This window comes from Eulemur rufifrons, chromosome 24 (genome assembly GCF_041146395.1).
Source record: "Eulemur rufifrons isolate Redbay chromosome 24, OSU_ERuf_1, whole genome shotgun sequence".
NCBI lineage: Eukaryota > Metazoa > Chordata > Mammalia > Primates > Lemuridae > Eulemur > Eulemur rufifrons.
Genome location: NC_091006.1, coordinates 22,986,280 through 23,013,695, shown reverse-complemented (window position 1 = coordinate 23,013,695; position 27,416 = coordinate 22,986,280). Strand labels below are relative to the sequence as shown.

Genomic DNA, 27,416 nt, shown 5'->3' with positions numbered 1-27,416 from the left:
AAGGTGAGAGACCCCCAAGCCACAGCCAGGGGCGGGGTGGGCTTGCACCGCTCGCTCTCGCGAGAGCTCGCAAGATGGGGTCGCCGGGCAGCTGAGGAGGGGGCCGCGCGGGGGGCGGCGCTGCGGCTGCTCTCAGTGGAGCCGGCGGCGGCCCTTTCCCCGCCTTCCTTTCCTTCCCCTCCCATTGAGCGGTTCGAGCCGAGCGCTGCCCACTTCCGCCCCCTCCGCCTGCCATTGGAACTAGCTCCGCCGGGCAAGTTGCGGCCGCCGAGCAGCCGGCGCTCCTGTTCTCCTCTTCCTCGCCTCCTCTTGCTCTCGCCTTTCCTCTTCTTCCGTGGCCGACGCCGCCCCGAGGCCTCGCGACCGCCGAGCCCGCAGCCCACGCCGCAGCCGACATGAGCTTCTTGTTGTGAGTAGCCAGGCCCCGCACGCGCCGGCTTTGTTCGGGTTCCACCTGGGCCGCGGGCTCCCCCTCGGCTGCCGGCTCTCGGCCCGCCCGCCCGCCTCGCCCCGCGCCGCCCCGGCCGGGCGTTCCCACCGCGCAGGGCTCTGCGGACTGCCCGGAGCGCTCGCGCTGCCCGGCGCCGCCTCCACGGCCGGCGTCGAGCACGCGCGGGGTCCTTTCGCCCTGGGGAAGCTCTTCCCCCCGATGTACCCCAGAACCTGCGTTCGGATTTCTCCATCACCCCAACCTCTGCCCTCGCTCCTGTCCCCGGGTTTGTTTGCTTGTCGCTCTTCATAGATACCTGCCACTGTCCCGCGTGACCCGCATCCAACGCCTGTCTCCGTCTTGGCTGCCCTGTTGCTCTTTTTGGGGTCCCAAGCACAGAAGATAGAGCGTCGTACTTTGCCCCGTCACCCCAGGACCCTCTTATCTTCCCTCTTAGGTCGTAGGGGTGGGAAGGTGGGGTGACAAGTCCTGTGGATTAACATCAAAACAAGGTCGCGCGGGTCGGGATCCGCTGGTGGCAGCCTGGGGTCTTCGGGAAAAGGGGTCTGGAGCAGCCGCCTTGATTCTTAGAGGCGCCCTTCTTCCTAGACTGCTTCCCTGATGAGTGCGGGGTTTTATCTTTTTAAACAACCTCCAAATAGGGTTTGGGTATGTGCCTTGAGTTGTTAGGTCCACTGGGGAGTTGTCTGGCAAATCATTTGTAAATGCCACTTTGGCGTCATATTTAGTGCTGGTCATTATTTCGCTTATCGTTTGCTCTAGACGAGTGTTGGGGGTGGAGGCGTGGAGAGGGAAGGGCAGGAAATGGGATGGCCAGATGTGGAAGTGGAGGCAGCAGAGGAGCCCAAAACAGGGGTTACACCCTGAGGAGTAACTCTTTTGAAGACTTTACTGCTGCGGAAAAGATAGCACTTAAAGATTATTTTTAGTTATTATTTCTCTTTTTTCCCTGCCTCCCGTAACTTTTAGTCATTGATTATATTGGCATCTGAATTCTGAGAATCACCTTTATTTTCCCATGCTCATATGTAGAATGTTAATTCTTTTGAGGGTGTTTAAGCAAAACTGAGCGATCACAGAGGATTAACCTCAGGGCAGACTTGGTAATATTTCCAATATGTCTAGGGGGCCTGGGTTATGTCAACTTGCCTAACACATTTAAGCTTGTGAAACCCTTTTCTTAGGCTCATCTAAGAAGTTGATTCTGAGTTTGTCAGATTGAAATAGTGCTAGATGAGAGGACCCAGTGACTTTACAAATGTCTTTGTTCCCATTATAGTTTTGAGCAACATATCCAGCCATCTCAGCTTGAAGCTTCTTAGCTTGAAGCTTCTCATCTTGGGTGTAATTTTACATTGCTGATGTTTGATTTTCTTTGAGAATTTAAAGCCTTGTAGATGATGTCCATGACTGCTGCTGATGGGCTTATGTCTTTTGGAACTAGTAAGCTAAATTGGTTGAAGCAGGCAAGAGCCATATTTGGCTGAAACTAGGGGCTGGAAGAGGTTCTGGTGCTATTTTCTGAATACAAATACAATAGTGTCCTGTTTTTACATGGCTCAGTATTTAATAGATCCAGAAATGTGGTGGATTAGTTTATTTCTCTAAAAGGAAATTAGCTACGTAAGAAAATCTTGCTGTAAGTAATGTCTATAACACGTTAGAGAGTTTGCACTATTTGGGTCAGGTCACATGTAGCAGTTAATATAGCCTCAATATATTTAGTCCATGTGCTTGGCAATATGAAAAAGTTACTTCAACATTTTTAGTTTTGGTCTTTGTCCACCAGCACTTTAAAACCCCAAATGAAGACCATATAGAAATGATTATTTTTGGGAGTGAAAAAAAAAGTTTTGGTTATTTCATCTATTTATTTGGTATAGCTTCCTGAGTACTGTTCTGTACTGAGAGATGAGCAGTGAAAGGAACAGTTACAGTTTAGGAGTTAAATACAAATATATTCCTGCAGTTCTTAGAGGCTTACTGGGGCTTACTGGGAAACCTCTTATCAGTGGATGGAGCCCAGGAAATAAGGGCACTGCAAGATAGGGTTATGAAGGCGATGACTCATGACTCTTGAGGGCTATAAGATGGAAGGAAAGAATTATTGATTTAAAAAATTTCACTATGCTAGGCATGATATAGACACTGGGTATCATTTATGGCAAAGCAGACAAAAATTTCTGTTAGTGGCACTTGTTCTGGTAAATATCCATAAACACTAAACATCAGTAAATTATGTAGCATGGTAGAAGGTCATAAATGCCATGGAACAAAGTAGAGCAGGGTAAAGAAGTTTTTAGAGAGAGAGTGGAGATAGATTAGGATAATTCATAGGATGTGCGCAGATCATCTGCAAGAGTGATAACTTTGCGTAGCTTTTGTACAAATGCTCAGGATAAATTTATACTGCATACGTGGGTCTGGCTGGGAGAAAGCTTTGGTTGTGCTGCAGATTGGCCTCTGTGTGTCTGTAGATACAGCTAAACTCCCAGATGGTAGGTATGGAAACTTCACAGGAACCTAATTTAACTTTGTAGACTCAAATCTTTAAACATATCCGTAGCATCTCCTATGTGCCAGGCATTGTGCAAGATGTGAGACACCAGAGATGGTAGACGGTATATAAATAGTCATATGCAAGAGATACAATGCAATCATGGGGACTCTAAGTATATAGAGCAATTTGTTCTATCTAGGCTGCAGGAAGGTTTCATTAAAGAAGTGGGTGATATTTAGGAGGAGTAACAAGAGCTCTTTAAGAGGGAAAGGGGAGGCCGGGCACGGTGGCTCACGCCTGTAATCCTAGCACTCTGGGAGGCCGAGGCGGGAGGATCGCTCGAGGTCAAGAGTTCGAGACCAGCCTGAGCAAGGACGAGACCCCCCATCTCCACTAAAAATAGAAAGAAATTATATGGACAGCTAAAAATATATATAGAAAAAATTAGCCTGGCATGGTGGCATATGCCTGTAGTCCCAGCTACTCGGGAGGCTGAGGCAGGAGGATCGCTTGAGCCCAGCAGTCTGAGGTTGCTGTGAGCTAGGCTGACACCACGGCACTCTAGCCTGGGCAACAGAGTGAGACTCTCTCAAAAAAGATCATCAAATCCAAGGTCATATAGATTTTCTCCTATGTTTTTATCTAGAAGTTTTCTAGTAGTGTGTTGTTTTTTTAGGTCTATGATTCAGTTCAAGTTAATTTTTGTGAAAGGTATATTTGTATCTATATTTATGTTTTTGCTTATGGATGTCTCAGTGTTTTACCACCATTTGTTGAAAAGACTGTCGTTTCTCCACAGATTTGCCTCTTCTCCTTTGTCAAGATCAGTTGACTATGTTTGTGTGGGCCACTGACTTTGATTTTTTTCTTTGTGACTTAAAAAAATCACTTTATTGAGGTATATCCACATACCATACAAATCACTCATTTAAAGTGTACTATTTGATGTTTTTTAATATTTTCCCAGGATTGTGCAACCATCTCCACAATCACATTTAAACCTCATTTTAAAAATTCTGTTCACTGTGCACAGTATCTCTTGACTTGACCTTGCTTTGTTAAAGGAGAACTTCAATCTCTCCACCCTTCTCTAATTGTTTTTTTTTCATAATTGCCTACTTTTTCAAGGGGATAATAGTGTCTCTTATTTCTGAAGGTATTATTTATATTTAATGTGTTCTTCTGTTTGCTCAGTTTTCTTTAGTATTGGATATATTGTTCTAGTTCTTTCATGGTATTGGTTTTCCTAGAATATTAGTGATTTGGGATTTTCTGCTCACTTGAGTGTTTGAGAATATTGGTTTACTTCTTGGTGAATACAGTCTTTGATCACAGGAAGTTGCCTCTGATGATAGGAAAGAGTATGAACTGCTGCCTATACAGAGGTTTGCCCGTAGGTTCTCTTTTGACTGCGAGGATTCCCTTAACCTGATGGGAGAGAAGTAGTTAAAATCCTTCCCCCCACCATGCTCTGAGCTTTAACCTAATGTTAAATATCTGCTGCCACCTGCCTACTTAGAAAAGGGCCAGCACAGGAGGGTATTGAAATCTACTTGCTCAAAGACGCTGGGTCAGTTCCCATATAACTTTCTGGAGAGTTCTCCAGGGTCCCCTCCCATAGTCCAGATTCTGAGTTTGCAGCACAGAGGTTCCTTCTTAGCAACCTCTACTGAGCATATTCTAGGTTAGTTTTTCTCAGATTTTTTTGTCACTATATCATCAACTTTTTAATCTTATCAGAATTTCTCAATTTCTGATCTGCTGATAGTGTTCTTTCTTGCTTACTAGCTATATTGAGGATTTCTTATTCTCCTAACAGTAACAATAATAACAACATCACCTACCAATAGTGATGGTGATTTAAAAGAGATTATAGGCAGAAATGTAAGTAGATATGTTTTGTTCTGACTGCTTTCTTGAATCAAGGTTATCTTTTCAATACTCATAGCTTTTAGCCTTATTATTTCTAGAACACATTCTGTTTTGACAACTTGTAACAGTTTTTGCAGGTGCTTATCTGTCTTTCTGAAAGCATGGATGTGTTTGACAACTTTTAGGAGAAAATTGCTCTTGGGTGGAATTTTAATTTTTCTTAATGGCAGAGTGTATGCTAAGTATTCATATAAATTGGAATAGGTATGAGGAGAGGAAATGGAATTAGGGAGTTTGAGGATTGTTTTAGAAACTTGGCTATTAATAGTTTCAGTATAATAGTAATAATAGTATTAATAATTTCAGTATGAATTAGCCTTGTGTGGGTTCATGAGTGACTTGATTAAAATATGGTGATAAAGGAAGAAAAATGTTAGAAATAATTGGGTAGACAGCAAAGGTAGTTGAGTAATGTTGGGTAGTGGGTAAGAGAATGGGCTTTAGAGATTTAAATCCTGGATCTAAATTGTAGTTTCTTGATTTACCATTTTTATAATCTTGGGCACATTATATAAGTTCTTTAAGCCTCAGATTTGTCACCCAGAAAATAAAATAATAGCATGTGTATCATAGTTATGAGGATTAAATGAGATATTGCATGTGAAATACTTCTGAGCAGAAAGGCTGCAGTTAATATTAGTTAATATTAATCATCATCATTACTATCCTGATGTAGGCGTTCTCAGCCTGAAGTTGACTGGAACTATCAATTAACAAGTATTTATCGAGTACCTGATCTCTAGTATTGGACTTAGACCTATGGAAGGAGCTACTGATGTGAAGACAGGTTGGTACCTAGAGTTGGAGCAAAGAGAACTAATATTAGTGGAGTTCTTACCATGGGGTTGAATAACAAGGTAGGTATTATTATTACCATTCTATAGATGAGGAAGCTGAGATTCAGTAATGTAAAGTAACTTCTTCAAGATAATGGACTGTATTGAATCCCAGTTCTGACATTTAGCTGGCTGTGTGGTCATACTGAATCATTTAACCTTGAAGGGATGGAACTCTTGACACAAATAAATGATGTTAATTTGCTTCTGATTTTGAATAAATTGACATATTCTTCAGTGTCAAAATATAGTGTATCTATTTGTTAACCCCTACTAGTGTTCCTATTTTGAGTTCTCTATAAGTCTACCCCCCAGTTTCTTCAGCTTAAGATTCCCTAGTCCAATTTAGAAGATATCAACTTTGTTAATAGTTGGCTAGAACAATAAAGGGGTTAAAATTAAGGGTAGTGATGGATGACTTTGGTAAAATGATAGGAAATGGTTTATGAGAATTGAATTGATGTCATAATGGTACCTAATGTATCCTGTAGGGTCTCAAAGAGGAAATAAATGATGCTATTGAAATTTACAAAAGATAAATCAAATTGGAAGACTGTAGGTCAAGCTGTCTGTTCAGAGCCATCCCTAGGACTGAGTTATTTACTAGACAAACCACCCTGTCCCTGCTCTAAAAACTGATTTGCCTTCACTTGTGAGTAAGAGAACTGGGAAAATAAACCTGAGTATCCTGGATGGCCTTGGGTTAATGCTGTGAATTAATGTAACACTCCTTATATGTAATGTATCATTTAAATTCTAATCTGAAAGCTCTAAATTCTCCATAGTTATGCTGTGTTAGAAACTGTACAGGGGAAATTAGCAATCTAATCCCTGTCCTCTGAAACTCTCATACATTGTATTAATAACTCTCATACATTGTTAGTGGGATTGTAAAAGGGTGAAATTTATTTGGGGAAAAAATAGGCACTATATAAACTTTAAAGATGTATATGACCTTTAGTACAGCATTTTAGTACAGCATTTCTAGGAATGCTTAATATCTGCATATTATCCTTAGTATCTGCATATGTGCAGAGATGTTTACTGTAGTATTTGTAGTAGCAAACAACTGAAAACAACCTAAATGTCTATTCATAGGGAACTCATCAAACTATTTTATATATACATGTATATATCGAAATACTATTATTCAGTCTTTAGAAAGAATAAGGTATATCTTTTTGTACCTTAAACAACAATCTCCTGGATTACTAAGTGAAAAAACATTATTTAGTATACTATGGTATGCTACTATTGTGTAAAAGCAAACAGAAACAGGCACAAAGCATTCTTATGCTTCTATAGACATAAACTCTCTGGAAGGATTCACCAGATATTGACAATTGTGATTTCTTCTAAGGTGAGTGGGGTGAGAGGGCAACATATGTGACGTTTTTGAATTTTTTTTGAAGATTTGCGTTCATATATCTTAAAATACCATTTGAGATACATGCATTTGGCCACACATTGTTGCTGTAAGAGCTTGTACTCATGGATGAGAACTTCTGTGTACATGCTTTAGTATTTCTGGCTTTGAACTTGAGGACTCTGTCAGTTCATCTTTTGTCCTAGGAATGGGGAGCATCATTGACCACCCCTTCCAGGGTTGGGTGGATACTGGTAGGAAAAGTTTCAGGTCGCAGTTGAAGAAAAAACCTAATACAGTTTTAAAAGAGAATGTTAAAAAAAAGTTCTGCCTGAAGAAAGCAGAAGAGTCATATAGAAAGGAAATCAGATGAGGAATTGAAAGCATTCCGAAGTGTAAATGTCCGTGGAAATGAGGAAGAGAGAGGGCGGTCAAGAGTCTGTCAGGGAACTAAAAGAAAATTTTTACACTATTTTACCCCTTTTTTGAATTGTCTCTAAATTATACCCCTTTGTAAAAAGTCACTTTCCATACTTTTTTTTTTTTTTTTGAGACAGAGTCTCACTCTGTTGCCCAGGCTAGAGTGAGTGCCGTGGCGTCAGCCTAGCTCACAGCAACCTCAAACTCCTGAGCTCAAGCGATCCTCCTGTCTCAGCCTCCCGAGTAGCTGGGACTACAGGCATGCGCCACCATGCCCGGCTAATTTTTTCTCTATATATTTTTAGCTGTCCATATAATTTCTTTCTATTTTTAGTAGAGGTGGGGTCTCGCTCTTGCTCAGGCTGGTCTCGAACTCCTGAGCTCAAACGATCCGCCCACCTCGGCCTCCCAGAGTGCTAGGATTACAGGCGTGAGCCACCGCGCCCGGCCACTTTCCATACTTTTAAAAAACAAAATAAATTAAAGTCTAGATGGTAATTTATGGTTTCCTAAGTAACTTAAGAAGATAGCAAAATGAGGATTAGAACCTTGTTTTCTAGATGTCCAATCTAACCCCAAGATTATTCTAAGATTACCTGAAACTCCATATAAGCATAGAAAATAGCACACACACACAAAAAAAAAACAAACCCAGAAAATTAAAAAAAATTCTGTTTTAAACTTGATGTATAAAAACATTTGTTTCCAAACAAAGGTTATCTTTTTCCCCATCCAGTCTTAGGGTATGAAGGTGGGATTTGGGGTTAAATCCAGTTTTGTCATTGTACTATCATTTCTTTCTTTACTCTGAGTCATTCTGGTGAAGGAAAGGGAAAGGTAATTAAAATGCTAACCGTTGCATAGCATTTTACAGTTTTAAAAGCTTTCTTCACATATATTATTTTGTCACTTTGCAACTCTTCTATGATACAGGTAGTGATGATATTTTGTTATTTTTATTATACTTTCATTATTAAGGAAAACATAGACTCTGGAAAGTTAGATAATTTCTCTGAGATAACATAGCTGATGTGTGTCAAAGCTGACCTTCACAAAATTGGACTGAGATTTTTTTTTTCCAAAGAATAAAGTTTTATGAAGTAGATTTACTTAGTTTGGTGGAAGACCAACTCTGAGAGGGGCATTGACCAAGAAAACATGTAGAAGCCTAAAACTTTGGGGTAGAGTGATTTGATTGGTAGCTGGTTTTGGGGGGCAGGTGAGACTCTGACCCTCCTTTGTGCAGGCACAGATGAGGTCCTTGTCGTTCTCATGTATTCTTGCCAGCCCTTTTCAGAGCTGCCTGTCACATCTTCAGTCTCTGCATTGATCTGAGCCGTGGGCTAATTAAAGGGAATGACTTAACACCCTGCTTGAAAACGTGCACCGCATTCATCATAGGAGAGCTATTTTTGTAATTAATCACACATAAATTAGTAAAATGTCTTTTTCTAAAATATGTTGGTGAAATAAGTTTCTCATACTAAATTTTGATAAAGGGTGAGGAGGAGGAGGAAAACGAAAACTTTCAAGCTTGGTAGGCCTAAGTATATTTATATAATTTATATTTATATAAATATATTTAAAAAAATTTTTTTAGGAACAGTGCTTTGCTATGGTGCCCAGGCTGGCTTTGAACTTCTGGCCTAAAGTAATCTTCCCACCTCACCTTCCTGAGTAGCTGGAACTACAGGCATGTGCCACCATGCTCAGCTTTTTTTTTTTTTTTATAATTATACTTTAGAGATGCTGGGAAAGAATTTGGTGTTAGTGCATTATCTGATTAAACTGAAGAAGCATTTACATACCCTAATGTGGGGCCAGAGCTTGACTCTATCTAGTTTTTGACCTTTGGATTAATCTGAGTGCACTGGAAAGCCACTGAATGGTTCTAAGTAGAGGAATAACGTCATCTGATGAGTGTATTTAAAGAGAGTAGAGATATGGGAGGGGTGGATGTGTGAGGAGCATCAATTTAATTCTCATTAAACAACTGAGAAGAGACCTACTTTTAAATGAGAATGCCAGTACTTTAGAGTGAAAAAATACCTAAATATCTGTTCTGTGAATTGGGTATTTTGGTTGACTGATAGATTCTTAGTTTGTCTCAGAATTCTCAATAATTTTTTAGAGCTCCTCAGTTGATTATAATAGTGTAGCCAGGGTTGAGAACTGCTGCTTTACCGTGGGGAAAGGGGGAGGGATTTGAGGGGTAAATCTGGGAGAAGGGGCAGTGAGTGAAAAGCCATGGAGAGTTTGGAAAGTATAACCATTGTTATGTTTGTTTGTTGTTTTTGTAATTCCACTTTCATATTCATATGTTCCAATGTCTAGATGTTTTTGGTTGTATGAATTTAATAACATTCAACTATAAAGTTCCCATTTAGCCTCTTCTAATTTTTTCTTTTCAAACTGTTCCTTTTCATAAGGAAAGAAGGGAAGTATTGAGAAGGGGTGACTGGGATGTAATATAATGTGAAAAGAACTTGCCAGCATTAATAGAAGATTCCATCTCTTAAGAATCTTTTTTTAGAGATGGGATCTCGCCGTGTTTTTTTTTTTTTTTTTTTTTTGAGAGATGTGGTCTTGCTGTGTTGCCCAGACTGGGGTTCAGTGGCTATTCATAGGCACACTGATATCGCACTACAGCCTTGAACTCCTGGCCTCAAGGGATCCTCTGGTCTCAGCCTTCAGAGTAGCTGGGACTGTGGAGTGCACCATTGTGCCTGGCTCTCTTAAAAATTCTTAGAACCGTTTCTAAGCCTAGTTCAGCTGACCCACTTAAAACATTATATATGTATGGATACTGTGTATATGTGTGTGTGTGTATGCATTCAGAAATTTGAGTGAACCAGCCATTACTAATGTCTAGCTCCCTAACTGCTTAACAAGAATTCTGGATTAAGATTGCTGATGCTTCTTACAATTGAGTAGAAGAAAATGTGGCTTCTCTTTCTTGCTCTAGGATTTTTGTGTTTTATTGATATAAAATTATATCTTTATGCTTCTTACAGGAAGAAAACAAATTTATTTGTATTAGGATGAGAGAGACTTACAATAGGGGTAAAAAGAATAAAATGAGAATAAAATTTACCGTGGAGGTACTTTTTCATTTTTTTTAGATTAAAACCTATAATCCTGAGTCATTAATTTATTGTCAAGAGCTGGATTAATTACGAGTAACATTTTTTTCTCCTTGTGAGTTAAAGTAGGGAATGTAGAGAAAGTCTGTAGGTGTTCTGGGTGGAGAACATAGTACTACAGCAGTTATATTGCTGAGATTCAATGTAGCCAGCATAGTTTAGCTTGAGTGGGCCTGAAAGTATATTTGATGTTTATTTGGGGACATTCGGGATCACCTGTATGTTATTTTATCCAGTAGTATGGTGTAGTAGACTCTTGAAGGTCATGCCTTACATTTTGAAGCGCCTTTTTTTTATTTTCTATTCATAGTGGTAGTCGCTCTTCTAAAACTTTTAAACCAAAGAAGAACATTCCTGAAGGTTCTCACCAGTACGAACTCTTAAAACATGCAGAAGCCACACTTGGCAGCGGCAACCTCCGGATGGCTGTGATGCTTCCTGAGGGGGAAGATCTAAATGAGTGGGTTGCAGTTAACAGTAAGTAGCTGTTCTGTTTCTCAGGAGATTATGAATTAGGCTAATTAGCCTCATTGTAGGTGAGTGTTGGGGTGTTATCTATTCTAGAATCTAGTTAGCAACCTAATATTGCAATATACTGATGTCTCAGTCCAACTTTAGCCTTTATCTTACTTCATTTCTGACTCTGGAGTTTTTATAAAATTCTTGTTTCTTGTTATAATGCATTACAAAACATAGAGTTACTACTTATATCTTCAGTGTAGCAATAATAATGATAATATTTATTTATTATTTGTTATTTGTCAGACACAAATTATGTGTTTGGCACTCTGCTGTCCTTTCTACATGGATGATTTTATTTCATCTTTATAACCTTATGGTGTAGGTATGTTTATTATCCCAGTTTCATAGATAAGGAAGCTGAGACAGAAAGGTAAGTAACTTGCTAAAGTCATGCTGCTGTTAAATGGCAGAGCCAGGGCTCGGACATACAGCTGTAGAATTTCAGAGTCTATACTTTAATCACTATGCTAAATTGTCTCTGTCAGCATCATACTCAGCTATTTGTCTAAGTGTGCTTATTTTTTTAAAAACGACAATTGAGTAGTGATCTTATGAAATTAGTAAAATGTTTATGAGATACTCTTAATTCCTAGAAAGAATAACATAAGTAAAAAGTAAATATTATACATTCTGGGGACTTAAGCTAGAGAAAGTTGGAATAAAGGTTTAGGGTTTTTTAGCATTAGTAAAAAAAAAATTAATAGAATGTTATAATTGAAGGAAATTTATTTGAATTTAGTAGAAATAAAATAAAATCTAATTGAAAACATACACGAAATATCTAGGCTTTAAGGAAAAGCAAAACAGTATTTTTCTTATATTTGATGATATCTTATTATAATTTGAACTATGTGATAGAATTTATAAATAAAGCTGCCACATACTATAATAGTAACTTTTAGGAACCAGAAGGATTTTATTGAGATGTCTGAAACCCTACTGTGACAGCATTTGCACAAGAACTGTATTACTATAATGTGGTTATCTTCCAAGACCAAGAAGAGAGTTTAGTTATTTGAAACAAAGAAAGTGATTTGTTTATTTTATTAACGAGACCCATATTACCTATAAGATGGTTCTGTGGCACTTCAAAGACATTATTGAGAATAAATCTCCAATATATGTGTACATTATTCTTTTTGCACTTCTGTCTTTTTGTACCATTTGAGAGCCCATTTACTAATTTTAAAAATGTACACATGGCTGCATAGAGCTTTTGTACTACAAGAGAATTCTGACTTTTAAGTATAAAAGGAGATCATCATTTTCTGTCTGTATTCTGTCTGTCTCTATTGCCAGAACTGAGTATTTATATAGTAGTCCCCCCTTACCTGCAGGGGACACGTTCCAAGACGCCCAGTGGATGCTTAAAACTAAGGATAGTATTGAACCCTCTTTATACAATGTTTTTTTTTTATACATATATACTTATGATAAAATTTATCAAGTAAGCATAAGATTAACAACAAAAATAACAATTACAACACACTGCAATAAAAGTTATGTGAATATAGTCTCTCTGTCTCTAAATATCTTATTGTACTCTACTCAGCCTCCTTCTTATGATCTGTCAAACCTGATAACCTAGACAGCTACTAAGTGATTAATGGGTGGGTAGCATATACAGCATGGATACGCTGGACAGAGGGATGACTCACATCCTAGGCCGAACGGAGTGGGATGGCAAGATTTCATCATGTTATTCAGAATGGCACACAATTTCAAACTTATGAATGATTTATTTCTGGAATTTTTCCTTTAATATTTTCAGCCTGTGGTTGACCATGAATGAATGAAACCATGGAAAGTGAAACTGCAGATAAGGGGGGACTGTTGTACTACTGAAATGCCTAGAACTTTGAGAACCTATTTGATAATTTTATTATAGCTAGACAAAAATTATTTTGGACTGAAGCGTTATAACATCTGCTTAGAACATATAATTATGCTTTTTTTTTTTTTTTTTTTTTTTTTTGAGACAGAGTCTCACTTTGTTGCCCAGGCTAGAGTGAGTGCCGTGGCGTCAGCCTAGCTCATAGCAACCTCAAACTCCTGGGCTCAAGCAATCCTCCTGCCTCAGCCTCCCGAGTAGCTGGGACTACAGGCATGCGCCACTATGCCCGGCTAATTTTTCTATATATATATATTTTAGTTGTCCATATAATTTCTTTCTATTTTTAGTAGAGACGGGGTCTCGCTCTTGCTCAGGCTGGTCTAGAACTCCTGACCTTGAGCGATCCACCCGCCTCGGCCTCCCAGAGTGCTAGGATTACAGGCGTGAGCCACCGCGCCCGGCCATAATTATGCTTTGAAAAGAGCATTTGACTGAAGGTTTGGACTTTAAAATTTTCTTTATTTATAGTCATCTTCCCAAGTGACATTTGATGAGGTGAATAGGATTTGAGTCTAGACATACTTCCACTCACTGGCAGTGATTAAACATTTCAGGCACATAAAGGAATAAAGAGAATTGTTGATAAGATTTGCGTCTTAATGGTAAATAAATACAATTACCTCCCTAAAAAAAGATTAACAAAAAAACAATCCTAAAGAACATAAGCAGAGAAAAAGAATCATATAATAAGTAGATAGCAAATAGTAACATAGTAGATTGAAATCCAAATGTTAGTAATCATAATAATTGTATTAAATATAAAGGACAAAATGGTCCAATAAAAGTGACAATAGCCAGGTACGGTGGCATGCGCCTTTGGTCCCAGCTATTCTAGAGGCTGAGGCTGGAGGATTGCTTGAGCCCAGGAGTTCAAGGCTGCAGTGTGCTATGATTGTACCACTATACTCCAACCTGGGTGACAGAGCAAGAGACCTCATATCTAAAAAGAAAAAGGGAAACAGTTGTGCCAAGATGATTACAAAACAAAACAAATCTGACTGGCTTCTAAGAGACGTACTTTAAATGTACACATGCAGAATGGTTGAAACTAAAGTTTAACACTAATTCAAAGAATGCTGATACAATCATGTTATATCAGATAAAGTAGACTTTAAGGCAGAAAACATTAATAAAGAGGGGTGTTTGAAAATAATAAATGGTTCAATTTACAAAGTGTATAAAATTCTGAATTTATATGTTTTTAATAACATCTCAAATACGTAATACAGTAAGTTGACTGAAATAAAAGAAGTAGCCAAATCCACGATCATAATGGGAAATTTTAACATTCCTCTTTCAGTAATTGATAGGAAATGTAGAGGAAAAACATCAGTAAGGAATTAGAAAATTTTGAGCAACAGGATTAAGAGACTTGACTTTGGACACGTGACTGAAGCACCTAATCACATTTTCAAACACTGAAATCAATATGTTTTCTGACCACAGTGGAATTTAGCTAGAAACCAATAATATTATAAAAAACCCCCATAATGAGCTGAAAAACAAACAAAAAATAAAAAAACAAAAACAAAAAAAACTAGGAATCTGTATAGGTTTAGAAAGAGTAAATCTCAATAGAAAGTAGAAAATATTTTGAACTGAAATATGATAATGAAAATACTATATATGGAAACTTGTGGGATGTGGCTAAAGCTGTTAGAGGGAAATTTAGAGCCCTACATACTTATATTAGAAAAGAAAAAGTATTGAAAATTGATGAATTAAGTGTCACTTTCCAGAGGTTAGTAAAACAGCAGCAAATTGAATGTAAAGAAAGTAAAAAAAGTTTATCAGTAGGCTGGTTGATGGCTCATGCCTGTAATCCTAGCACTCTGGGAGTCTAGGTGGGAGAATCACTTGAGATCAGGTGTTGGAGACCAGCCTGAGCAAGAGCGAGACCCCGTCTCTACTAAAAATAGAAAAAATTAGCCACAATTCACATTTAGAGGAACAGTCTACTTGGAATTGCTTTTTGGGTATAATGTGAGTAAAGAGTCAAGTTTTATTTTTTTCCATAGCAATAACCAATTGACTCAGAAATATTTTTGAAAAGATTATCCTTTGCCTAGTGTTCTGCAGTGATGGCTTTGTCATAAATCAGGTGTTGCATCTGTTTCTGTTCTCTCTCTTCTATTCCATTGGTCTACTGAGACCACACTGTTTTATTCATTATGCTTCATAAATCTTAATATGCACCTTGTTCTTTAAGAATGTGTTGGATATTCATGGCTCTTTGCGTTTTCAAATGAATTTTTGTGTTTTGGGGGCCTATGGAATGGTGTCCCACTATCATTTAAATTTACATTTACATCTACCCAAAAGAAAAAAAGTCATTTTATAAAAAAGACATCTGCACTAGATTGTTTTTTTGTTTGTTTGTTTTGTTTTTTTTTTGGAGACAGAGTCTCACTCTGTTGCCCAGGCTAGAGTGCTGTGGCGTCAGCCTAGCTCACAGCAACCTCAGACTCCTGGGCTCAAGCAATCCTGCCTCAGCCTCCCGAGTAGCTGGGATTACAGGCATGCGCCACCATGCCCGGCTAATTTTTCTATATATATTTTTAGCTATCCCAATAATTTCTTTCTATTTTTAGTAGAGACGGGGTCTCGCTCTTGCTCAGGCTGGTCTTGAACTCCTGACCTAGAGCGACCCTCCCGCTTGGCCTCCCAGAGTGCTAGGATTACAGGCGTGAGCCACCGCGCCCGGCCTGTGCTTGCCTTTTTGCGCTCGTTCTCTCTCTCTCTCTCTTTTCTTTTTTTTTGGAGGCACAGTCTTGCTCTGTTGCCTGGGCTACAGTGCAGTGGCGTAATCCTAGCTCACTACAACCTCAAACTCCTGGGCTTAAGCAATCCTTCTGCCTCAGCCTCCGGAAGTAGCTGGGACTACAGGCATGCGCCACCATGCCCAGCTAATTTTTTTTATTTTTAGTAGAGACGGGGTCTCCCTCTTGCCCAGGCTGGTCTCCAACTGCTAAGCTCAAGCAATCCTGCCACTTTGGCCTCCCACAGTGCTGGATTTACAGGCATGGGCCACCGTGCGTAGCCCTTTTTGCTATCTCAGTGGAGTCACTTGATGAACACAAGCTCCTAATTTTAATGTAGTCAAATACTGAGGCTTCTCTGTATGCTTTTAACCTGTTGTTTTGTAGGGAAAACAATACTGATACACCTCAGATTCTGCTTGAATAAAATGAAAATTTAATTTTAATCACTGTCTTACTTATAACTGGTATTTCTTTTGCAGCTGTGGATTTCTTCAATCAGATCAACATGCTTTATGGAACCATCACAGACTTCTGTACAGAAGAGAGTTGTCCAGTGATGTCAGCCGGCCCAAAGTAAGACATGGTCAATCATCTGTTCTCATTTTTACTTTATTTATGGTTCTTAGAGAGGAAGAAGGTCTGACCACATAATTTCTCTACTTAGCATCTCTTTTTTTTTTTTTTTTTTGAGACAGAGTCTCACTTTGTTGCCCAGGCTAGAGTGAGTGCCGTGGCGTCAGCCTAGCTCACAGCAACCTCAAACTCCTGAGCTCAAGCGATCCTCCTGTCTCAGCCTCCCGAGTAGCTGGGACTACAGGCATGCACCACCATGCCCAGCTAATTTTTTCTATATATATTTTTAGCTGTCCATATAATTTCTTTCTATTTTTAGTAGAGATGGGGTCTCGCTCTTGCTCAGGCTGGTCTCGAACTCCTGAGCTCAAATGATCCGCCCACCTCGGCCTCCCAGAGTGCTAGGATTACAGGCGTGAGCCACCTCGCCCGGCCTCTACTTAGCATCTCTTTTGGTGGTTTCCCAGCCACATCCAGATTCCTTGCCTTGAGCTTTGTGATGCTCCCTTGTATCGTCCTCCCTCCTGCCTTTCCTCTGTTCCTATGTGTCTTCCTGGTATATCCAAACTGGATAACTGAAAGTACCTTGCTGTTCCCTCCATTACTTACACTCTTTGAGAGCTCGCTTATTATGTTCTCTTGGATGTTTTTCTTCTCTTCCATTTCCCTTCTATCATCTTCTGTTAGTATTTCAAAAAAATCTTACTCATCTTGAAGGGCCATCTCACATGCTTCTCCTACTGATTTTTTTAGACTAGATATGATCTCTCTATTTCATTTTTTTCACCATTATAATGATTTTATTTCTTTGTTTTCATTATACTTCTTAATACTGTTTATACATGTCTTAACCTGTTAGATTTGTTTTTCTTTTAAATCCCTTCTGGTGTAAGGACAGAGCCTGCCACCTGGTTAACATCCAGTGAATGTGGGTTGAATCAGTACATTTTCAAAGCTGGCTTTTATTATTACTATTACTAATAACAACAATGGCAGCTACCATTTATTTAGTGCTACTTGGAGCAAACAGGAAGAAACAGGCTTAAATCACACTAAGGACTTTAGTTTCATATTAGGAGAATCTCTTGACTGTGAAAGTGATTACACAATACAGCAGGATACCAAGTAATGTTGGAAATCTCCCCTTGGAGACCTTCAAAATGAACTTGACAGTAGTCCCTGTTGCTCAGGGTTGGCAATCAGCTACGCCACCCACGTTTTATTCAGGTGTGTCCTGTTCAGTATTATGGCTCAGGTGTAAGTGGTTCTGAGTAAATGTAAAGCATCTTATTTATCCTATCAGAAGATAAATTTTTGTCACTTAAAATACCCTGTAGTATTTTTCCATTGTATCTTCTGCTTTCTGCTTTGCCAGGCTCACTAACCTATCATTGAGTCAGTCCAAACTTCGGAGACAAGATTAGAAAAACACAATTGGTTAAAAGAGAGAAGTCAAGCAGTGGGTGTAACCTTTTGGAAACTAAAAAACTGAATTGCTTATTTCTTATTTTAAAATTCACAGTGTGTGTGTGTGAGACTGAGAAACTCTTTTAGGGTTCTTGCTTTCCTTTTTGTTCTTACTTTTTATTTTATTTTTAATTGTTAAATAATTGTACATGTTCATGCATACATAGTGATGTTTCAATATGTGTAATGTATAATGATCAGATCAGGGTAATTAGCATATCTATCATCTCAAACATTTATTATTTGTGTTGAGAACATCATCTTCTTTCTAGCTATTTGAAACTATGTAATATATTATTGTTAACTAAAGTTATCCTACAGTGGTACAGTACACTAGAACTTATTCTTCCTATCTAGCTCTGATTTTGTATCCTTTAACAAATCTCTCCCTCTCCCTCCCTTTCCTTTGCCCTTCCCAGCCTCTAGTATCCTCTGTGCTACTTTTTACTTCTATGAGACCAACGTTTTTTAGTTTATCTGTTGGACATCTAGGTTGATTCCATATCTTGGCTATTGTGAATAGTGCTTTAGTAAACAAGGGGGTGCAGATGTCTCTTTGATACATTGACTTCCTTTCTCTTTTAGTGTTCATATCATACTGTTTTACTTGTTCATTTTCAAGTCCATTTTTCCGTTAGTCTTTCTCCTGGAGAGCAGGGGAAGTGTCTCTCATTTTAGTGTCCCTTGTTTTTGACATAATATCTCTCCTATGGTAGATGTACATTAAATGTTTATTAAATCAAAGAATGATATTCTGCTAATACCCAAAACCTACAGGCATCTTTTTTTGGGTTGCCAGTTTTGTGTTTTTGTTTTTAGAGACAGGGTCTCACTCTGTCATCCAGGCTGGAGTACAGTGGCCCGATCATAGCTCACTGTAACCTCAAGCTCCTGGGCTCAAGTGATCCTCCTTCCTCAGCCTTATGTGTAGCTGGGACTACAGGCATATGCCGCCATGCCCAGCTAATTTTTTTTATTTTTTAATTTTTTGTAGGGACGGGGGTCTCACTAGATTGCCCGGGCTAGTGTCTAACTCCTGGGCTTAAGCGATCCTACTGCCTCTGGCCTCTCAAAATGCTGGATATTACAGGTGTGAGCCATCCTATACAGCTGGCCAATTTTGTTTAAAGGCACTGTTTTAGCTCTTCAGCCAAATATACTCAAATACTTAATTATTCTGTTTTTCATTAATCTTATTTTGTGGCTTCCATGTCATTCTCTGTCCTTAACCCAAAATTTAAAGCCCCGAGTTAAAAAAAAATGTGTACTAAATAAGGAGAAATTTTTTTTTTAATGACAGAGTCTCGCTCTGTCACCCCAACTAGAGTGCAGTGCATCATAGCTCACTGCAATCTCAGACTCCTGGAGTCAAGAGATCCTCCTGCCTCAGCCTCCCAAGTAGCTGGGACTATAGGCACGTGCCGCCACGCCTGGCAAATTTTTTCTATTTTTAGTAGAGACGGGGTCTCGCTCCTGCTCAAGCTAGTCTCAGACTCCTAACTTCAAGCGATCCTCCCACCTTGCTAGGATTACAGGTATGAGCCAACTAGCCTGGCCAGAGAAATGGTTTTTAAGGAAGAAAAACAACCATAAAGTTTAAAGATGGTCATAGTAGAACTGGGAACTAATCTAGTTTTTCTACTACAGTAGTGTGTGATTCTAAGATATAAATGCTATATATGAGAGAAAACCATATAAGAAAATTCAGGCACATGAGGAAAGCATACAAACACAAAACGTGAATTTAATGTGATCTGCTTAATTCGAATTGTGATAAATGCAAAACAATCCACTAGCAATTTAAAAATTCATCTTTATTTGGAGGAACAGAGTGTTTGATACATGTCTGTATATGTTCATAATACACATACATATTAATATAAAAATATATACACATATATGTATGTACTGATACTCTGTGTTTTATCTTTCTAATGCAGATATGAGTATCACTGGGCAGATGGAACAAACATAAAGAAGCCTATTAAGTGCTCTGCACCAAAGTATATTGATTACCTGATGACTTGGGTTCAGGACCAATTGGATGACGAGACGTTATTTCCATCAAAAATTGGTATAATTATTTTATGTAATTGCAATTCATCTTGATTGATCTAATTTTATATGTTTCTAGAATTGTTCTCCCTCCTCCTGCACTATCTAGTTGGAGAGTTCTTTAGGGCTGTGTTGATATGCGTATATGTTATGCAGTTCACAAGAAGAGGCACAAAAGTTTTTTAACCCAGGGGAAAAATAAGCAAGGTATCCTGTATGAATTGATTCGTCTCCCAAGTAGCTGGGACTATAGGCACGGGACACCGCACCTGGCTAATTTTAAATTTTTTTTGTAGAGAGGTGTCACTGTTGTCTAGGCTGGGCTCAAACTCCTGGCCTCAAGTGATCCTCCTCCCTTGGCCTCCCAAAGTGCTGGGATTATGGGAATGAGCCACTGCACCCAGCCAACATCAATACTTTAGAATAGTACACATGATTTTCTAGAATGTCCTTTCAATTTGGTTTGTCCTATGTTTCCTTGTGACCTATAATATTTTAAAATGAGCAGTAGGCAATGTGGTGACACTAAACCTAGTAATACTAATATTTTGATATGGGATTTTGTATATTTTTGTAAAATAAATTATATTGTATATTTAAGATATATATTGTGATGTTATGAGATATATTATAGTAAAATGGTTACTGTGGTGAAACAAATTCACATATCCATCATCTCATGTAGTTATCCATTCCCCCCACACCCCTAAAGCAAGAGCAGCTAATTGACTCACTTAGCAAAAATCTTCAATGCAAGACATTATTCTTAACTGTAGTCCTCATGTTGTACATTAGATCTTTAGACTTGTTCATCCTGTATACCACTACTTTGTATCCTTTGACCTATATCTCCCCCAGCCCCTGGTAACCACTGTTGTATTCTCTCTCTCTCTCTCTCTCTATATATATATATTTGACTTTTCTTTTTTTTTTTTTTTTTAAGATTCCACATATAAGTGAGGTCCTGCAATATTTTTCTTTTTTTGTCTGGCTTATTTCACTTAGTATAATGTCCTTCAGGTCCATCCACGTTGTGGCAAATGACAGGATCTCCTCCTTTATAAAGGCTGAATAATATTCCATCGTATGTATGTATGTGTGTAAGAAATATTACAGTTTCTTTATCCATTCATTTGTTAATGGACACCTAGGTTGTTTCCATATCTTGGCTATTGTGAATAGTGCTGCATTGAATATGGGAGTGCAGATATCTTTACAATGTGGTGATTTCGTTCCTTTGGGTGTATACCCAGAAGAGGGATTGCTGGGTCATATGGTAATTCTATTTTTAGTTTTTTTTTTTTAGGAACCTTCATTCTGTTTTCCATAATGGCTACACGAATGTATTTTCCCACCAGTGGTGTACAAAAGTTCCCTTTTCTCCACAGTGATTCTGTATTTTTGTAGTTTTATGTTTGTTTAATGCTGTATCAGTGCTTTAATTCACAAACAGTGAGCCTACCTGAGCAGAGAATGTAGCTCATTTCAGGACAAATGTAGACCTGGAGCAGTAATAATTTCCATAGAAAAAATAATAAAATGTATTATAAGCATTTTAAGCAAAACTGAACATGGTTAATGCATTATTTGTGTTAAGCACATATTTGTATTGAGACTGAATGTTAAGAAATCCGAGGATCTGAGTGAGTTTTTAGCTCCACTACCATCTTAGGTGTTTGTTTCATTTTAGTAAAATGGTGGTATGATAGAGGCGTAACAAGCTATAATGAAGCTTTTATTTCATGAAAGCTTTAAAATTTATTTTCATTCATGGTATGTTGAGAACTTCTGAAAGGTATGATGGGTATATAACATAGTAATTTGTAAATAGTACTTCTTTTCAGCCTTGTCTTGGTTGTTTATGTTGCCATTTGCTGACAAACTTACATTGCCTTGTTCTTGTCTCTTGTTAATAAAGGGGGCTATCTCTTTACCAGGTGTCCCGTTTCCGAAGAATTTCATGTCTGTGGCAAAAACTATACTCAAACGCCTCTTTAGGGTTTATGCTCACATTTATCATCAGCACTTTGACCCTGTGATCCAGCTTCAGGAGGAAGCACATCTCAATACATCTTTCAAGCACTTTATTTTTTTTGTCCAGGTGAGTTGGATTAGGAAGCCTTTCATGCTCAGTGTAAGCATTTATCTTCAGAGTTCAAAGGTGAATACTGCAGCCACACTGGCAGGATAGAATTTGATATATCTCTGTAGTCTGCATCCTCTTCTACACTTTCCACGATGGTAAGGCCTGACCTTTTGATTCTGAAATTGATTAGTCTCCAAGTTGATGACATGCAAGGATAAAATGGATTTGCAAGGTCTTGCTTTGGATTTGCTTCAGTTAACAGGCCATACTTAGGGGCCGAATAAGGAACCTGAGTAATTTGGTAGATCTATAGATAAACTTTGTCACTTGAACATTTTAATACTTCTCCCACTCCCCTTAACCCTCCACTGCCATCTACCCTGGATCTTTATTAGCAGATTCTGGTCTGGAAATGGACTTTGAATATCACATCCTTTTTTTCCCCCTTCTTTTTTAAAAATTTTTAATTATTACAGGTATATCATAGTTATATATCTTTATAGGGTACACATTATGTTTTGATACAGGCCTACAATGTGAATTAATCAAATCAGGGTAATTGGGGTATCTATCACCTCAGACATTTAAAATTTCTTTGTGTTAGGAACATTCCAATTCTACTCTTTTAGTTATTTTAAAGTATTCCCTAACTAATTGTTGATTGCAGTCACTTTGTTGTGCTGTCAAATATTGGTCATTCTATCTTAACTATCTTACTATATTTTTGCACCCATTAACCATCCCCACTTTATCTGCCCCTCCCCAGTACCCTTCCCAGGCTCTGGTAACCATCATTCTACTCTCTGTCTCCATGAGATCAATTGTTTTTACTATTTAGCTCCCACATATGAGTGAGAACATGAAAGACTTGTCTTTCTGTGTTTGGTTTATTTCACTTAACATAATGTTCTCTAGTTCCATCCATGTTATTTTAAATGGCAGGATTTCATTCTTTGTGGCATATAATATTCCACTGTGTATATGTACCACAATTTATTTTTTTCCCTTCTTTTAAAAACCATATTCTTTTTTTTTTTTTTTTTTTTTTTTTGAGACAGAGTCTCACTCTGTTGCCTGAGCTAGAGTGCCGTGGCATCAGCCTAGCTCACAGCAACCTCAAACTCCTGAGCTCGAGCAATCTTCCTGCCTCAGCCTCCCAAGTAGCTGGGACTACGAGCATGTGCCACCATGCCCGGCTAATTTTTTCTATGTACTTTTAGTTGTTCAGCTAATTTCTTTCTATTTTTTTTGGTAGAGACAGGGTCTCACTCTTGCTCAGGCTGGTCTCAAACTCCTGAGCTCAAACGATCCGCCTACCTAGGCCTCCCAGAGTGCTAGGATTACAGGCGTGAGCCACCGCGACCAGCTAAAAACCATATTCTAAATAATTTTTAAGTTAGGGATTGTCCATCGTGTCGGAGGGAAAAAAAATTACAAAGAGTGTTTCTATTCCAGAAATCCATTAGTCTTTGATCTGAATTCCTAGTTCACCTTCCCTTTGTTTAGTTCTCCAAGAACTGGACTTCAAAATGTAGACTAAGAGCAGTGAGAATAGTCTCACCCTGCTATAATAATTTGAGAACTAAGAAGCAGAAGTCAAAAAGAGGCGGAAATGGATGAGCTGACCAGCTTGCTTTTTCTTTCTTTTTTTTTTTTCCCCTGGTGGTGGTTGAGACAGGGAGACGGTAGTCAGGAGAAGCCCAAGGCTTGACTATATATCCACAGGCATATGTTTATAAATGCCTTCTCCACTTCCCATCTCCACTAAAGAAAAATGTGTTCGTTTTCCCTCTATACAAACTCCTCACACTGAAGACATTTTATGTCTCAGTTTCACTTATGAAAACACATTTTTAGGAGGTTGTAACTTGCCAAAACTGTTGCTCTGAATAATTACCTTACTATGGTATTCCACCTCCAGACCTCTAGGAATTAGAAGAATGTTATCCTAAAATTTGCATCTTTGTTTTGTTTTAGGCAGAACATGGTTGCTAAAGTTCATGTTTTGCTGGGGTAGGAGAGTATATTTTCCTTCCAAAAGGGTTATTTTTACTTTACTCTGTGATCTTAATGTACACTGTTTCCCAACTCGTAACAAATAGTAGGGGATCAGCACATAGCATTTACCACAACTCATTCTATTTACATCTCAGAACACTGTGAGCTTCTTAAAGGTAGGTCCATTAGTTATATGGTGTCACCCTTTGAGTAAGAGGGGTACCTGCTTTGGGCCCTACAATTTGGACAATCCTGTTCTGGCCCGTAGGTAACTACAGCCCTCTTCGCAGGGTGAGGAATCCACAGGCCAAGACATACCTACCTAGATCCCTTGTGGTGCATGCTAGGGTATCTGAGACCCCAGAATTCCTGCCCACATCCTCCCAGGTGCATTTCCAGGGTCTCCATGGATCTTTTCCTGGGGTCTGTCCTTTTGAGGGCAGGTCAAATCTCTCATTATGTTATACCTCCTGGCCTGAGGGGTAGGTAGCCAGATGGCTGCTGTTTTTGAGGGCATGTGAACATCACCCATGCATGCCAGTGAAGGAGTCCATACTCCTGCGTGAGACCTCTTGAGGTGGAGGATGGATTGGGTTGGAAGAGCAGGGAGGTTTGCTGAGGGCCAGGGACCTGGGGCTGGCTATCCTCCTGTCACTACTTTCGAGTGCAGAATCCTGAGGAGTCTTGAGAATTCTAAATTTGAATCTGCTTTCCTGGTCACTATGAAGGTATATTTGTCAGGGTAGGAGAATAGAACATGTTTTATTTAACAACATATTAGCTTAATGTAAAATTTAACAATTTAGTCACATCCATCCATTTATGTTCTTCTTCATCCAGACCCCACAAATCTTAGGGGTGGACCTCCTATTAATTGCCCTCTAGTGCTTTTCCCCAGTACTTACTGTAGTGCTTGGCACATAATGGATGCTAAAAAATGAATGAAATTGGGAGTTGAGAATGCCTCACCATGGCAGAAGATCAGAAGTGTAGATGGCCTCTCTTAGCCTTATAATATTCAGAAGTGAACTTAGAATGACAGAGGTGAAACTTCTAAAGAATCACAAATTAAATCCAAGCTTTCTCATTTGTTCTTTACAGGATTTTAATTTAACATTTGTGGATGACACCTTATTCATGTTATTCCCATTATCATATTGTATGATAGCCTGCACATAGATTAGTTTATAACTAGGCTTTTACTCTTCATATCATGCTCAAGTTTGCCTGAGATGCTAATTTTTTTTGATCCCTACTTGGTTGACTATATTTAAATGGTGCCCAGGTTATTCCTTTCAACAAGAAACAGCAACTCCCATTTATCGTTACTTTGTTTTTTTGTTTTTTTTTTTGTTTTTTTTTTTTTTGAGACAGAGTGTCACTTTGTTGCCCGGGCTAGAGTGAGTGCCGTGGCGTCATCCTAGCTCACAGCAACCTCAGACTCCTGGGTTTAAGCGATACTACTGCCTCAGCCTCCCGAGTAGCTGGGACTACAGGCATGCGCCACCATGCCCGGCTAATTTTTTCTATATATATTTCAGTTGGCCAGATAATTTCTTTCTATTTTTAGTAGAGACGGGGTCTCGCTCTTGCCTCAGGCTGGTCTCGAACTCCTGACCTTGAGCGATCCACCCACCTCGGCCTCCCAGAGTGCTAGGATTACAGGCGTGAGCCACCGCGCCCGGCCTATTTATCGTTACTTTGTGCCGGACATTACATGAAGTGTTTAACATCCAATATTATAGTTGGTCCCCAAAATAATTTTATGAGGTAGAGGGATTTATCCTATTTTGACAGATGTAAAAACATAACATCAGGAGTAGCTAAGTGATTTGCCCAAGACTCAGAGGTAGCGAGTAGGAAAAAAAAAAAATCAAATCTACTTTTGTTTACTTCAAAAGCGAATTTCCAATAAATGTTAACGGTAATCTGCTTTGGAGTGAGATGCAAATAATGTTTTTGTTCTGCCTTTCTTTATCATGCATAGGAATTCAACCTTATTGATAGAAGAGAACTTGCACCACTCCAAGAACTGATTGAAAAACTCACCTCAAAGGACAGATAAAAGGATGCAGAGCTGTGCAAATTGTTCCTCAAATGAAGTAGTGTGGAGTGTATTTGGATTTTTATTGTATTTTGTTTTTATCTGGATTGTTTTTGTCGTAGGTTTGGGGGGCTTGTTTGGGTTTTTCTTTATTCTGAATATATGAAACCATATCCTGTTGTCAGAGAAAACCAAGAACCATTCTCTATACCTTTGATTGGGGTAAATTTTGTCATAGTGGCATATGGTATTTTTTTTTTTTTAACTTGGTTTTGGTTCCTTGAGGACTTTTTAATTAATATTGTGTGCTGAAAGAAAATGCTTATTGATTGAACTGCTGATGAATGAGGTTCTTTGTTGTGTAAATTGTGGCCCATTTTGAAGTCCCCAAAAGACTTATGTTTTTAAGTGCCTTGGCAGGCTCACTTCTGAGGTGCAAAGCACAGACATAGAACTGAACAGGGCTTGAAACCATGTTAGGATTACTATCCAGGGCACTTACTGGTGCATGTTGCAAAATATCTATGACAAAAGCCATAGTTTACCTAAATTGGTGATCTCCAGCTTTTACTATTTGGAAGAAACATAATTTGTAAAGGTATGCATGTAGAACATAAAAAATTAATCTTTCTTAATTATTTTTGATATTGACAGTAATATATTCTGTTCAACAAATACTTTAAGTTCTACAGCAGGTCTTTTTCCATCTCTTGATATCTGTGATATTGAAATTTGAGGATGTTGAAATGTAATAACCTGTTGCATTTTGGCTTCTTTCTACATGTTAACTGCACTGTAGGTGTAAAAATTCAGGTTATATATAGGATTGCCATCTTCAGAGGTGATGCTGAACTGTGAGGTTTCTTAGCAATTGCCAAATGAGCCATAAGTCTGCAGAATCCCCTTCTACTTTAAAGAGGGGAGAATAGGAGTGTGTGTTTGGGCTGGGGGGAGGTGTTAGTTTTATATGGGGAGTTAGGGAAGGAATTAAGTATGGAAAGTCAAGTTCTAGAAAATCCTGTCTTAAAACCCTTGAATAGAATGGCGTGAAGATTTTAGTGAATTACTTACAAACAAAAGTCTTAGAGACTTCTTTTTAGGAATCAGCTTCCATGAGAAGTTAAAAATAAATTAATAATTTTAGGTATAGACATTAAACATAGGACTGTTTGGGGAAATAGATCACTTTTTAACATTTCCATTCAGTGAATGGAGCTGGTGTTTGGCTATCATTTTAAAATGATACAGTACCTTCTTTACTTACTATAGGTCCAATTTGAAGCATTCTGACTTCTGATTTTTCCACTGTGAAAGGAAATCTTTTTCTTTGTAGTGATATCAAACAATGAAAATGCTAATTAAGTAGT

At 38.6% G+C, this 27,416-nt stretch overlaps 1 protein-coding gene across 2 annotated transcripts; it reads left to right on the top strand.

Moving 5' to 3' along the window:
- The first annotated feature begins 200 nt into the window (after positions 1-200).
- On the top strand, positions 201-26,679 carry MOB1B (MOB kinase activator 1B). Of its 2 annotated transcripts, none has more exons than XM_069457561.1 (6): positions 201-409; positions 10,959-11,125; positions 16,306-16,399; positions 19,807-19,940; positions 21,859-22,022; positions 25,993-26,679. In XM_069457561.1, the coding sequence occupies exons 1-6, from the start codon at positions 396-398 to the stop codon at positions 26,068-26,070; spliced, it is 651 nt and encodes a 216-aa protein (XP_069313662.1). In that variant the 5' UTR covers positions 201-395; the 3' UTR covers positions 26,071-26,679. The 2 variants fall into 2 exon arrangements, with proteins under 2 accessions (XP_069313662.1, XP_069313661.1); XM_069457560.1 differs by lacking the exon at positions 201-409 and adding an exon at positions 5,643-5,665 and having other exon boundaries at positions 10,953-11,125.
- Positions 26,680-27,416: the final 737 nt, after the last annotated feature.

Excerpts from the sequence above, each read along its gene's own strand:
- MOB1B (XM_069457560.1), top strand. The coding sequence starts at position 5,643 with ATGGAAGGAGCTACTGATGTGAA. Across the intron at positions 5,666-10,952 it reads GAAGGAGCTACTGATGTGAA|TCATAGTGGTAGTCGCTCTT; the intron begins GACAGGTTGGTA and ends TTTATTTTCTAT. Across the intron at positions 22,023-25,992 it reads ACTTTATTTTTTTTGTCCAG|GAATTCAACCTTATTGATAG; the intron begins GTGAGTTGGATT and ends TATCATGCATAG.